This window comes from Protopterus annectens, chromosome 6.part0 (assembly GCF_019279795.1).
Source record: "Protopterus annectens isolate FY-2018-M chromosome 6.part0, PAN1.0, whole genome shotgun sequence".
NCBI lineage: Eukaryota > Metazoa > Chordata > Ceratodontiformes > Protopteridae > Protopterus > Protopterus annectens.
Window position 1 is genome coordinate 1,175,981,163 of NC_056737.1, and position 15,909 is coordinate 1,175,997,071.

Below are 15,909 nucleotides of genomic sequence, written 5' to 3' on the forward strand. Positions count from 1 at the left end.
CTCTGAGCTACACACTCTAGAGACCTATACCTTGTCACCACAATAAACAGGACATGCTGGAGGGATAGATTCATGTCCCAGAGACTTCCTATACTCTGGAACAAGCTGCCCATCTATGTCAAGCAAAGTTCCTCATTAGCACTCTTCAAGAAAAATCTTGATGAGGGGATGGGAAATAAGAAATACACCTCGGGGATCACTTCTGTGGCTCTGCTCAACAGGGGCACAGGAAATTAACTTTCTTGGGTGGTGTAAGCCAGGGAACCTTGTTGGCTAGGCTTACTTAGGCCCTTGGACCGAAAGACTAGTACCTACCTATGAACCTATGAACAGCTGAAGCAGTCTGAAAGACAAGGCCCTTACAGTGTGTTATTCCTTAGTGTAAATGGCTGCCATCTTCTGAATTAAGCAACAGTGCATAAATACTCTTGTAATAAATAAATACCAGCCGCAATAGCTTAAAGATAATTAAAATGAATTTTACTTAAATAATAAAGACAATAGCACAAATACCAAATAAAATGTACATAGGTTGGCACACAAGGCAGATTAAAGTAAAGTATATTAAACATAGATAGAAAGTATACAGAAAAATCTAATTCCAGCTATCTAAGTTTCCTAGCTAGCTGCTACAAGGAGTGCTGTATCTTAAATGACTAGCTAATTTCTACAGATAGGATGTTCTCACAGCAACTTCACTCTAGCCTCTCAACATTTCCTTAAGTCACAATTATATAGCCAAAGTCCTTGCGAGACTTTACTGTTACTACAGAGACTGGTCATAAACCAGCTAGCCCCACACACATCAGAACAGTATGAGTTTACCCCAATACCTTTACACCCACTTCTTCTTTATTTGTATCCCAATTGGGCTTTAAAAGTTTCACTGACAATTGCATTCCAGTGCTGTTTCACTCTCATATGTTATCTTAGGAGAAGGTGGCATCCTGTCTGCGAACTAGTCCCTCACTCTGCCCTTTAACATCTGGACAAACAAAAGTTTTTACTAGGTAACATACATTGCCAATCAATATGTCTGAAACAGATAAAAAACAACACATAAAAAAGATAAATGTTGTTTGCTTCAGTCTAGCATAATCACATTTCACAATCATTCACGTTTAGTCTTGCATTACCTCGGCTTCACAGAAGGTACCCTGGGCCCATCCTTAATAGGTGGTCAAATTACATCAACTGTCTCATGTTTTCCTTTCATCTTACCTGTTGTGTCTCTTTAAGTGTATGTAAGTTCTTCCATTTACCATCAGGTTTGCAACCTGTAGCCTGTACACATGAGCCAGATTCTTTATGACTTTACTACAAAAGTAACTGCATTCAAAGCATGTTACAACAAAGATGTGGGCAAAGTCAAGAGCAGTCAGAGAAGTTACTTCTTTTATGTATTTGTTGCTTGAGGATTGCAGAAGCTGGCCCAAGAGGAAGCACATACAAGAACGTATGCTGCAACATCAAAATATGCTCTTACTTTCTAAACTATAAAATGTTTCTTTATTTTGGAGAAAATAAGTTGCATTGTTAGTTATGACTGCAATATAAATGCTGCTTTCTTAAAGATTGTAATATAAATGACTGAAGAGACTTTGGTTTACCACTAGCAATATCTATTTAATTTTCTTTTATACCAGAATGGGTCATGTTGCATCAACATGAAAAAGTGTGTCCATATTCATAATCTTCGCTACAAGGGAATTACAAGTGAAAAAGCCATGGCTACATCAGTTGAAAAAAGAGGACCGATCCCATTTGCCATGAGAGTGAATACATGTTTTTTTAGATTTTCAGGAAAAGGTAAGATCATAGATTGTAACATATCTGTGATGGCATATGAATAAGGTTGTCCAAGCACTCAACAAGTTATACAACTTATAATAGCAATTAAAATGATCATTAGCTCAGATGATACAGGGGTGTAGCAACGAATATTACTGCCCATAAATCTTGGTTCACAGGTTTAACTCCCAGCTTCAGCATCTTTTCTGTAACTGATGCATGTTCTTTCTATGCCCACCTGGGATTTTGTTGGGACCTTTGGTTTCCTCCGACATCCAAAAACATGATGATAGGTATGTTAAAGTACACATAAATAACAGAGCTTTTGTTTACCTTTTAGTCTCAGTCAAGAATAGCACGTCAGGATGTGCAAAGTATTTGTTTATTCCATAAACAGTGCTGGGAGACTGTCTACTAAAATGTTTAGATCAGTCACAAAGAATGAAGGAAAAACTTTATTTATAAACTTTTATCAACTTCATATAGCAGAACTCTGACATTAAATAGCTTTTAATGAATCATTTAATTTTTAAATATTTTATGTTCTCATGATCCTCGCTTAGAGCTTTATGTGAAGACTTGACAATATGCCTTTTAAAACACAGGCCACCTGTGTTTAAAATGTATTATCCTGCAAGTTTGTAACATTTCGTACCAGTACACACTATATCACAGACAACCTTGCAAAGACTCATCCTCCAGCTGAGAAGGCCAGAGTGTCACTGGAAGTATCATGGACTGCTGTCTGGGTTGATTTTCTCTTTTAATCCTTCACCTGGGCAGATGGTTCATCCTTCATGCTTTGATCTTCCTTTGCTGACAAAGATAATTCATCTGGGGCCCCTACACGACATGTTTTTTTAGAATATGATAAATGGATCCAAGTTGGAACTCCTGCACAGCAGATTGCAGTAGTGGTAGTAAGCAGGACCCAGAAAGGGGATTTCCACTTTGGGCTCAAACAGTTCTTAATCTGTAAAGTTTTAACATAAACCCAATTACAGAGAATTTGGAGTTAGAATGGCAATTGAGGACAAACTCCACTATATCTCCAGGTATTAATGATAATATATCATTAAATTCTGTACTGAAGTTAAGAGCATTGCAGGTTTAAGGTGACCACTAGAAATAATCTCTCTTTTATAATAACACCCCAGGTTTAAAATACATATATGTTTCTTTGGTACACTTCTGTTAGTCAAGTTTTTTAACTTAACTTATTTATTTATAGCAGGATTTGCACATATTTATGTATATTTATTTGTGCATGGTTATATATTTTTTTATTTAGTCATCCAGTTATTTAATATTATAGTACATTTATTAATGTGTTCGATTGTTTTTAACTATATTTCTTTAAGAATTAATTGTCACAGCATTTTATAATTAGTAGTGGGCGTTGGCACAGCATTTTATAATTAGTAGTGGGCATGCTGTATTTTAGAGTTGTGTAAGTGTATAAATGTAGAGTTTTTTCTGTTAATTCGCTCTGATGATGGCCTATGGGCACAGGGTGAAAGCACTTCGTCTGTGAATAAACGGTTCTTTAGTTCTCCTTCCTACCACTTTGTGGATTTTCAGTGTTTTGACACTTTTTTCTTTTTTCTTTCATCTTTATTTGGAGAAGTTTCCATGCACCCTAGAAGCAGAAGTGTGCAGTTAAAACTTGTCTGATTGAAGACTGCTGGAACAGGGCTCAGTTTTGAGCTTTTTCTGGTTAATTGAGTAACTTGTTTAAATCAGTTTGTTCGTTTTCTATTGCTTTACATAAACAAATGCACTTTTTTCATCTGCTTTAACTGTATTTGTGTTTCTTCCTACTTTATTACTCGGGCATTGACTACAACTCTGAACTGTGATATATAACAATAAGCATCCTTTTCTGTGCATTTAAAGTGTTTTTTATTGTATCTGCTTTATTTTCTGGGAAATATATATATATATGTATATATATATAAATATATATATATATATATATATATATATATATATATATATATATATATATATATACTTGTTTCCTGCCTTTCTAAGCCAGTATAGTCCAGTTTTCAGGTTAGTGCTGAATTCAGGGTTGTATTACAAATTTCTGTGTTTGGCCATACTTTACTTGGATAGAAGGAAGTTTCTCTGTTCACCTGTGAGAGAGGGGAGCTTTGAGCAGCCTATCCATCTCTGGAGGAGGGGTTTCAGCCCAGAAATTAGTAGTTTATTGGCCATTTTGGGCTAATTTCTATCTTTTTCATTTCCCTGCTATAAAAAACACATTTGCCCAGTTTTGTGCGCCGGGCAGCACCAGTTAGCTAGGGTATAACTATTCCTGGCTCCACAAAGTCTCCTCTTCAAATTTTCCCTTGGAATTAGACAAACTTTCAACTTAAGCACTCAAGCCATTAATTTTTCAGCCAGGCACTTGCTCAAAACTCATAGCAAGCACTTAAGACCTAGCACTAGACCCCCCTATACTGTACAGAAAGACAAGGCTCTCTATTCGACCTTACCAGCCATTCATTAAAACAGTTCACTGTACCTATCCAGGCATGTCCAAAGGGCAGTTTCAGGTGTACTTTCCAGTCCAACTGGTGAATCTGGGCATTTTGAGGCAATGTTACAACTGCCTCATATACACAGACAACCCTCTCTTCCTACCACCAAACACTAATACGTGCGAGAGATGCAATTATACAGCCAAACTGGAGGCTAAGATCTCTCAACCCAAGACTGGATTAGACAGTCAAGAGGAGAAGTGAAATACTTGCCTCACACCACCAGTCTCACATAGACCCATTAAACCAGCACTGGCAAAAAACACACATAAATACACAAAAACATACTCAGAGGCTCTAAATAAAAATCTGCAAAAACAAAAGAAACCTCCAAAGCAGACATCCAAGCAACCTCCACCTCCCAACACAAACCATGAAACACATACTTCACGAAACCAGTGTGCCACGAAATCACAGCCCTTAAGGCAAAATAACATTCCCAACATACTAGTAATAGGTGACTCTATAGTCAGGCACACTGACGTCCCACTCACTAGGCTGAATAAGGCGAAGGTTACTGTTAGCTGCCTGTCGGGTCCCAGGATCCGCCACATAACACAAGCACTCAGGTCACTCCAGAACAAGTACAAATATGACTCTGTCATTGTCCATGTTGGTGTGAATGACCTGAGCCATATCTCCCTGGACTACATGAAAAGAGACATGGAAGGGCTCTCTGATCACAAAGCCCAGGCCGGTATGACCCTGACCCTGAGTAGCATCCTACACTCAACAAGAATGATACCACGGTATAAAGAAAAAATGATCAATTTCAACAATTGGCTAAGTTTCTGGTATCATTCAAAGGGGATCCAGTGTCTGTCTGCCTTGGATGACATGCTCGACAAGCCACGCTGCTTCGCTAGAGACAGCTTGCACCTGTCCCCCTTAGGCTTTCGAATACTGGCCAAGGCTCTTGCCACCCTCATTGTGCCTTTTTTAGGCAAGGCTCAAAAGACAAACGCACTGCCATAAGTAGCATAAGTAACAAAAAACTGAGGGTAGTGCTACTCAATGCCAGAAGTCTGAACCTAAAAATGCATGCACTCGAGGCATTCCTCAGTATGGAGAAAATCGATATATGTGCAGTAACAGAAACCTGGTTTAAGGCTCCAGAGAGCACCCCAGCACTACCAGGCTACAACTCATATAAATACATTTTGGCCACAGAACCTGGACTGAAATACAAAAGGTGGGGGCGTATCCATATTCATCAAGGATACCCACACCTCCAGGTTAGAGGCACAGCACAATGCTTCAAAGATCATCCATGTGCAACTAACAATGGGCAAAACTGCAAATCAAACTGTAGCTTGCTACAGATCACCCACCATGTCCCAGGACCCCCATTCCGCATTTATGGAAACACTGGGAAACATAAAGGTCCTACTAAACACCCTAATATTGGGTGATTTCAACTATCCAAACATTAACTGGGAGAACTACTGAAGTACTAACTCCCTTGCCCAACATTTTCTAGAATTTATAAATTCAAATACCCTGGATCAACTGGTCAACACTCCTACCAGAGGTGACAACATATTGGACCTGGTCATCACCAACATGGGCGACCGGTGTTCCACACCAGAGGTCAACCCCTCACTGGTTAGATCTGACCATAAATAAATCACTTTGGATATTCACATTCCGCCTCACCCCTAGACAAGGAAACCACAGTGAAAAACTTTTCAAAAGCAGACTTCACGTTACTTAAGACCGAGGTGGAAAGTTTCAAAGTCCCCATGCTAAAAGATAACACTGTCCAAGCTGCAAAATCCTTTACTAATGCATTCTATGGGCACCTACAAGAATGCATGGATCATGCTATCCCAAGCAAAACCAAGACTCACTCCTCCAAGAAAAGGAAACCAGTCTGGTGGACCCCTGCCATAAACAAGCTATACAACAGAAGGAGGAAACTAGTACAGAAAATAGTAAAATCCCAAGAAGGAAAGACATCCCTGATCAGTATCAGCAAGAAACTACAATCCCTCATAAAATCATCCAAGGCTAGCTTCGAAAGACAAATTGCCAAGCACTCCAAAGATAACCACAAGGCATTCTTTAGCTATGTCAAGAATCTAAGTGGCAATGCTCAGATCTGCTCAGAGTTAGTGCAGAATGGCAGAAAATACACTGAACCAACCAATATTGCCAACATCCTGGCAGACAGGTTAAGTGTATTCACCCTCCTCTCACCCCCAAAAGGGCCCATAACCATACCAGAAGAATGTACAGCCCATGAAATCACAGACAGGTTAAAACAGCCCTCTCCAAAGCCAAAAACACAGCATCGATGGGACGGTGTCCCAGGCTGTGTCCTACATGAGCTCAAAGATGAACTAAACCCTCACCATAACACACTGTTCAAACTCAGCCTCTCCATAGGCTACGTACCCATAGAGTGGCTCACAGCAATGGTTATTCCACTTCACAAAGGTAGAGCCACAACAGACCCCAGGAACTATCTCCCTATAAGCCTGACTAGCTTGGTCTGCAAGGCTATGGAGCGCATCATCATGGAACTCATTAACAGAAACATTGGGAACCTCCAAACACTGGACCCTACCCAGTTCATCTTTGTTAAGGGCAGATCATGCCTCCTAAACCTAGTGGACTTCTTTGAGAGTTACCAAGGCTATAGACAAAGGAAAGGTGGTGCATACAGCCTACCTAGACCACGCAAAGGCTTTTGACACCATTTCACATTCTGGTATTATAGACAAGTTCACCAGCCTGAACATAAACCCCTATGTCACAAGATGGGTTGCCAATTGGCTCACGGACAGAACCCACATGGTGAGAGTTGCGGTAGCTAGGTCTGACTCTAAACCGGTTACAAGTGGCTGACCAAGTTTGCAGATGACTGCAAACTAGGGGCAATAACTGACTCCCCGGCTGACACAGATATTCTCCAAAAGGGTCTCACTGAGATGGATACCTGGTGTCAAATTCATGGCCTCAAGCTAAATGCCAAAAAGTGCATAGTCATCCCCTTTGGAAAAAACAAAGTACCCACAAACTACCACATAGGTGGTAGCCCCCTAAATACAGAAAACGTAATAAGGGATCTGGGGACCCAAGTAGACAGTAATCTCTCCTTTGATGATCAAATTGCCAAAGTGGTTAGAAAATCCTTCTATGTGGCCCACCTAATCACAAAAGGGTTTGCATCCAGATCAAAAGAGGTGATTGTGCCCCTCTACTCATCACTCATCAGACCCATCATAGACTACAACCCATTTTGGATGTACCTTACAAGACACCTGCAACAGCTGGAAAGACCACAGATGAACCTCACCAAGAGGATCACTGGCCTCAAACAGATGCCCTGTGTAGCTTGACTGAAGAAACTCCAGCTGTACCCGGATGCATACTGCTTACTCAGAGGTGATCTCTGCCTGACATACAAGGCCATGTCCAGTCCAGAATTGATGGACATGCTCCACCTAAAGAAAACCTTATCCCCTTGAGCCACAAGCTCTTGGGATCTAAACCTCACCACAACAATAAATAGGACATACTGGAGGGATAGATTCCTGTCCCAGAGACTTCCCATGCTCTGGAACAAGATTCCAATCTAGATCAGGCAGAGCTCCTCGCTAACCCTCTTCATGAGAAACCTTGACAAATGGATGGAAAAAGGAAAGTTTACCCCGGGGATCACTTCAGTGGCTCTGCTGGACAGAGGCACAAGGAGCTAATCTAAGGGGGTTGCGAAAGCCAACACATTCTGGCTAGGCTTATAAATGCCTTCGGGCAGATAGCCTAGTACCTACCTATGAACCTATGAACCTATAAGTAGTAGTGCACCAGTGAAGCCGATGAGCTAATTCTCTGTGTAGTGAACTAAGCATTTTCTGCAGCTCCGTATAAAATACACACGTTTATCCACAGTGGTCAGGCAGGTATTACAGGTGAGTGCACGTCATGCAGGTTCCTTTGTGATGCACTGAGCCTTGCATGTGCTGCATGTCAATGCACTTTTCAGATCCCTGTGTGATGCACTGACCGTGTGCTATTATAGCTCAATGACATCTACATATCCCTTTGAGATGCACTGACCAGTTAATAACAGCTGTGTGATTCCAAGAATCAGTTACATGGCTGTTGGTACTGTAGCTAGGATACCTTCTACCTTTTATCTATGGGTCTTTTCTGAAGTGAAGAGGGCAGCTATTAGCAACTTCCTTTTCTAGGAGTCAAATAAAACTGTAAGTTATTTTTTCTAATGAAGTTACAATTCTAAACCCAAACCCTATTACAATTGTTCAACAACACAGAAAATACTTTTGTTTGCTAGGCATACACTATGATGTTTGGACTGCAAAATTTAATAAACTACCTTGCTACATGCAAAGGGCCTTAATAGCTGTATTGCCATAAAACAAGTATAATGGTTCTCAAAAGGCACTTAGCATGCTCAGCTGTTTTTTTACTACTCAAGTTCTACCATTAGGCACCATTGCTGTCTATTAAAATAGATCCTGCTTTCCAGCATAAAGCAATAAAACAAATGACTAACTTTCAGACTCACTTCTTATCAGTGAAAATGTAAACATGAGTAACAAACTACTTCATGTTTTAGCCTTGAATAATATGATCAGATACGATGTTACATTAAAAATCAATGTTTACAAAATGCCTGTTACAGAGAAAGACATCATTGTGGCCTGCATATTTCTTTGTAAGATTAAAGGAAGGTAAACATGTCACCTGTAGCTCTACTTCCATGGATGATGGAGCCAGCTGACTCAACAACTCCAGCATACAGTAAGAGATCTGGTATCCTCACATCTGACATTTGGTAACTGAGGAATAAAGGGGTGGTGGAATAACTCAGAAAAATAAAGAATAAACTTAAATTTAGAAGATTATACTCTATGGTGGCTCAGAGATGGTCGATTAGTTTGTTCTGAAGTTCACAGAATTATAACAAGACACAGATTAAATGGGAAATGCTTAAGAAACGTTTTTCTGAATTATCTGACAATTTAATTAACTTGCAGAATATGGCAAAAACTACTGAACAAAACCTTACTAACATCACCAAACACAATATTTTAATGGCAGGTAAATCAGAGGATGTTGAACACACTGCAAACTGATGCTTGTAATATGGAAGAGCTAAATCCAGTCTCTTGGGGTACACATCTTCAACTGCATATCCCTGAAAACTGCCCATTACATCTGAAGTAATGGGACCACCAGTAAACAGGAGTTTTTATTTTTTGAAAAACTTTGTTCAACAGGACCTCTCCATAGTGGGGGATCCCTGAGCTTATACATATCAACTGCAGTGTTGTATTACAGGATGGAGAAACTACAAAAATGAGAAGAAAATTGTCACCAGAAATCAATCATTGAGCAAGCGATTTTTATTTACTGCAGTTAAATGTCACATGTAGTGATAATCCACCCAAACTATAGCTCCAAAAACTCACTAATTATTTTAAATAATAAAGAGCTACTACTGAAAAGTATAACTTAACTAACCCACCTTCAAACACCACCACCTCAAACTATACGTCTTCTCAGTTTTACTGTCCTACCATTAAACCATGATCTGCCCATACTAATAAAACCAGTACTCCACCTCCAGCATCATTCTCTCTCTGGTCTACCAGTAAAACTGAATATTGTCACTACCAACTCCATGGCATTTGTAACAAAATTACAGAACTACATGCCTGGATATCATAGTATAACACGGATATTCTTGCAGTCACAGAAACCTGGTATCAGTCTCATACTTTGGGCACATAAGAAAAATCTGTGTGGGTTCTGTTCAAGCAGCTTTAGTTTATACAAACACATTACAATAGGAGTTTACTGACTTTAACTTAAGTAACTTATATACAAACTAACTGCTACGATCATGCATGCTCTCTCTCTGCCTGCTCTTACAAAATGGCACTGGGAATAGTACGTGTTCATAATTTATACATGCATGCACCTGGCATTTATACTTGCACGCACAGTCTTTGATATGCTTCTTAAAGACACAGCACACATTACATAGCACTCTGATCTACATCCTCCCTCTTTGAGAAAACAGATTGTACATCGTTATGAAGCTATTTAGCATGCAAAAATCACAGGTAATTCTTTGTCATGAATCTATACAAGATTAAATACATATGTGTGTGTATATATATATATATATGGTTCTACCTGAGATAGTCGACACTCCAGAACACTGACAAGCGAATTGCGAGCGCCAGAAGATCGACAATGCAGAAGACCGACACGACGGATTAAAACACAGACGCCGAGGATGCCGACATGTGAAAAGGCTGTGTAAGTATGCGGTGGTGACGGACGTTAGGGTGCGAGTAAGGTAAGTGTGGATATTGACGGTCTGTGGGGATAGGGGTGGGTTAAGTGAGTTAGGGTCAGTGCGCGGGTTAGGTAAGTGTGTGGTAGTGATAGTCTTTGGGTTAGGGGCGGGTTAAGTGAGTTAGGGTTAGGGAGTGGGTTAGGTAAGTGTGTGGTAGTGATAGTCTTTGGGTTAGGGCGTGGGTTAGCTGAGTATGCGATAGTGACGGACCTTAGGGTTAGGGTTTGGGTTAGGGTTGTAGATAGTTGTGTATGTGAGGTTTAGTGTGGGTTTGTAGGGATTTTGGTGTGCTTGTGTTGTGTGTGTGGTTTTTGGACAGGGGATATGTTTTGTTTGTTGATTGTTGTTATTGTGGTATGTGCAGTGTATGCAGTTTCGTGTTTGTGTACCGTCGGTTATTTCGTTGTCGGGCATGTGAGGTTTCGTGTTTCTGCACTGTCGATTATGTGGTGTCGGTGATTGCGTTGTCAGTGTTCTGGGGTTTTGATTATGTCAGGTAGAACCATATATATATATATATATATATATATATATATATATATATATATATATATATATATACAATCAAGCACATATTGCTAAGTATTTCACACACGGCTTAGATATTCGTCCATAACATGTGACAGAAAACTGAGAATTGGATTTAGCAATTGGAACAGTCTCTTCACGATGTTCGATATTTGGAGTCTTCATAACATCTTCTGGAATGGAGTCAGAGATTTAACACACTCTAGGATGGAAACAACATTTGATTCCCCCTGGGATTCAGAATCTATATCACAGAGACAATGTTGTGATGATGCTGGTGATGATTCTGGTACAGGTAATAAATGTCTTTGATTCCTTCGATATTGTACACCTTCGGATTCTATAAGGTAGGACCTTAGCTTGGAACAAATGCCTGTAATCTGGCCAATCCTGTCAAAGCCTTTTGTTGTTTGTACTCAGACTGTGTCTCCTTCCCACAACAGATGAAGTAATTGGCATGATTTGTCATAATAAGACTTCTGGATTGTTCGCTTCTTGGATAATTGAGCTTTGATGGTATTATTGTTCTTAGCTCTAGGTCTTAGTAAACTGGAAGTAATAGGTAGCGTAGTTCTAGTTTGCATGGAAAGAAGTCTCAGAACAGGTGAGCCAAGAATATCGTCATGGGGTACATTTCTAAGATTCAGTAAATTCAAAAATATGACTGTGTTATTACGCCTTGACCTTCTAAGTACTTGTTTTGCACTCTGCACTGCACCTTCAGCTAGACCATTTGACTGAGGATATTCAGGACTACTAGTGACATGTACAAAGTCCAATTCTCTCGCAAATTTCTGAAATAACTGACTAGTAAATTGAGTATCATTGTCAGAAACAACTTTGTGTGGACTACAATGGACTGAGAAATTACATTTTAACTTAGCAATAACAGCAGTGGAAGTCAGATTAGGTAACAGATCAATTTCAAACCAATTCGAATAAGAGTCGACCAAAACCAAATAGTGTTGATTATTCCATTCAAAGATATCCGATGCAACGGTGGACCAACGTAGTTCAGGAACTGAACTTAGCTGAAGTGGTTCTCTTTGCAATGTGATCTAGTACTATTGCATACTGAGTAAGAAGAAAGCACTTTATCAATGTCTTTCAGTAAGGAAGGCCAAAATACCAATTTTCTCCTTCTTCTCTTAGTGGATGTGGAACCTGGGTGACCATGATGCAAAATCTGGATATACTCTCATTGTAAGAAAGCAAGAACAACAATTTTAGGACCTTTGAAAATAATGCCATCTTCCATCAACATTTCATCTCTGTAAGGAAAGTAGGTTTGCACTTCAGGTGGTACACTAGATTGCTTTGATGGCCATCCAGCAGTAATGTAGTGATTGAACTTTTGCAAAGTTGGATCAGTCTTTGTGCGATCTCTTAACTCATTAAGTCTAGTGGTATAAAGATTATGCACTCCTATCACGTCAAAGTCAAACTTCTCTGCGTCAAACTGTTCCGTTGTATTTCTGGGTGATCTGGATAAGGTATCAGCCAGATAGAGCAAGTTGCCTTTAGTGTAGACAATTTGAAATTGTACTTTTGCAATTTCAGCATCACTCTTTGTAATCTTACTGGGGCAGAATGCGCAGGCTTCTTTAGAATGCTAACTAGAGGTGGGTGATCTTTTTCAATCTGAAAAGCTCGACCATAAATAGAATCATGAAACTTGGAACATGCAAATACTATTGCCAAAAGTTCTTTCTCAATTTGAGCATATTGGATCTCAGTCTGGGTAAGTATTCTAGATGCATAGGCTAGTGGTCTACCCTCCTGAAGTAAAACTGCACCTAGACCAAATTTTGAAGTATTACAGAAAAGACTGACTGGTTTGTTCACATCATAGTATCTTAATGTGAGTGGTGTGGCAATTTTCTGCTTATGGTCTTCATTAATAATCATGAAATAAAACAAAATAATGGGTTGCAAGGAGCAAGCTAGAAGCAGTGTCCCAAACGAATAACCAGTGTCAGAATCATGGACTAAAGCTAAATGTCAGAAATGCATTATCATCTCTTTTGGAAAGTTGAATGCGACGTTGACAACACACCCCTAAGATCTGACTCAGCAGTTCAGGATTTGGTAATTTATGTGAGCAGTTGACCCCAAAATAATATTATGAATAGATCAAGATGAAGCAAACCTTAACATGCAGGGACTACATCAAAACTAATACAAGACTCTTCCTACAAATATTTCAACCCTAGTAACAGGAAATCATGAGATTAAGACAGCAAATCAAGATAATCTCACGTAATTAATGACAATGCTAAAAAAACATAAAAATAATGTAAGAACATTAAAACAAATTATATTTAAAATGAAGACTGTCACAATTTGGCAGTCCATAATTTTAACACACTACATATTGATAAAACATCATTTAATCCATGATAAACACTTGCATCAGGCATGCCACAATAATTCACGATATTCCAGTCTGTGTTCCCAAGCCCCGCCTCTCACATTTCTTATTACCGTTCTAGTACAAAAAAAATAAACCGTCTTATGCTCCTTACATTGTAAGGTATGTTCGAAGTGCGCATTGTTCTCATTGCAGTTCTTTCTGTCATAATAGAGTTCATAAATGTATTTTTTTAGAACACGGTCACTTTGGCTGACATAAAACCCATGGCAAAAATCACAGACAGCAATCTACACAACTCCAAAGGGACTGCAATCATATGCATCTTCCAACCTAAACTCATAGTAGGAACTCATCAGTTTCAAAACCTGTCCTTCATAAAATGTACTTCCATGGATGGTAGCGACCACACGATGATCTCTAGCTTGTTTTTTCCTTTGGTGGTTAAACTACTACCTCTTTGGAACCTTTCTTTAAGATTCAGGTGCCTCTTATAAACAAAGTGGGGACCATTGCCAAGAACTCTGCTAAAATCAGAGTCATAATCACTTTCCAGTTGTTAGTAACTGTCTGATTTTACTACTACAGATTTCCATACTTAATAATCATAGTATGTTCATTCCATGTAGCAGTGCTATCCAGGGGTCTACCTAATATCAGAAAAACATTCTCATGGTGTTTTTTACACACTTCATATTTAATTTCAATTAATAATGTAATTATTACAGATATTTGGATTTAATTTAAAACTTTTATTTAAAGAATTATAGCACAAACACTTATAGACATTTGCTAAATAAAACATTACAGTCTCACAATAGAAACAGGGTTAGGATTAACAAAAAAAACTTCTTTGCTTTTGAAACTCATATTGATTGAAATGGCATTGAAACCCACATTCAAAGAAAACTCATCTGGCCAGTGGTGGTGTGATGATGTGAGGTATTGCCAGCTATGCCAGAAGAAGTATGGCAGTGGATGTGTAACATATGCCAGCACAGCTAGCTGGAATTTAATAAGGAATTACATGCTATTTGAATATCAAATTGATTTGCACAGATGTTTGTGTTAAAAAAATGTATTTGTAAAGCTGCTTGTGCTAAAAATGTACCAACAGTGTGCCCTGCTAGACAGAAAAATGAATACATATGCATTATTGTAACTGTTTATCCTGTTTTAAGAGAGGATACTAGAATAAAAGAGGATGATCTCAATCCACCTGACTGTGGAAAATACTAAGAAATTAAATTACTGGGCATAAACCATAAATATGTTATCTTATAGTTCTCAATGCAGCCAGAGACAAAAAGTCTGTACTAGGAAGCTTTCCGCATTGTCATTGGGGTGAACTAATTGCTACTCTGGAAGGGTGGAAGTTTAAAATTGTTTTATGACTTCCAGGAGTTGCAGCAGATCTTAACAAGGCTGTGTGTGTGTGTGTGTGTGTGTGTGTGTGTGTGTGTGTGTGTGTGTGTGTGTGTGTGTGTGTGTGTGTGTGTGTGTGTGTGTGTGTGTGTGTGTGTGTGAGTGTGTGTGTGTGTGTGTGTGTGTGTGTGTGTGTGTGTGTGTGTGTGTGTGTGTGTGTGTGTGTGTGTGTGTGTGGGTGTGTGTGTGTATATTATTGATACATAGGTGCTAAATACTGGCAGTTTCTAGCAATGAGAGCTGCATGGGAACCAAAGGTCAGATGACCAGATGCATGTGATGGCATTCTGTAATCCATCACTAAAAATAATGTTTAATACTAGGTGAGACTGAAGTCTCAGAGCAGTCTGTTTCATAACCTGACAAAGAAGGATCTGTTACCTACTTCATCTTGCCTTGCTCTAGTAAATAACCAGAGAATAATAATTCTTTAGATCAGTCAGGAAAATATAGTGAGATTAGTTAAGTATTGTTTTTCTGTAACTATGTGAACCTGTCCACCTGTGTTATTTTTAATATTTCCTGTGATTGAAACTCTGGTGTTTATTGCAAATAAATGTTTAGTATTTTCACTTTTTTTATTATTTATTATTATTAAATATATTTACAATTTTCTTTGTGGGTGGTCCTTTAGAGAATATTTTAAACTTTGAGAGGACTTATATCTATTGGTGACCCTGTGGCCACTCCTGAAAGCCTAGCTGTTTGATTAACATTACCATTTGTATTAATGTTAATTTCACTCAGTATAATTGGGTACCCTTACAAACTCCTCAAATTGTGAAACCAAAACACTTAAAAAACAGAAAAATGGCAGCAGTGGAACCACAGCAACACTGTTTCTCTACAATAAAAACAGTGTTGCTGTAGTTCCGCTGCTGCCGTTTTTGTGTTTTTTAACTAATTGG

At 38.9% G+C, this 15,909-nt stretch overlaps 1 protein-coding gene across 1 annotated transcript in view; it reads left to right on the forward strand.

Annotated features, from left to right (window-relative positions):
- The window catches only part of LOC122804743 (pro-cathepsin H-like), a 174,160-nt gene that overhangs the window by 58,133 nt on the left and 100,118 nt on the right, over nt 1-15,909 (forward strand). The window contains exon 2 of the mRNA XM_044074806.1: nt 1,647-1,809. Coding sequence (XP_043930741.1) covers nt 1,647-1,809 — 163 coding nt within the window. The remainder of the gene's footprint in view (nt 1-1,646; nt 1,810-15,909) is intronic.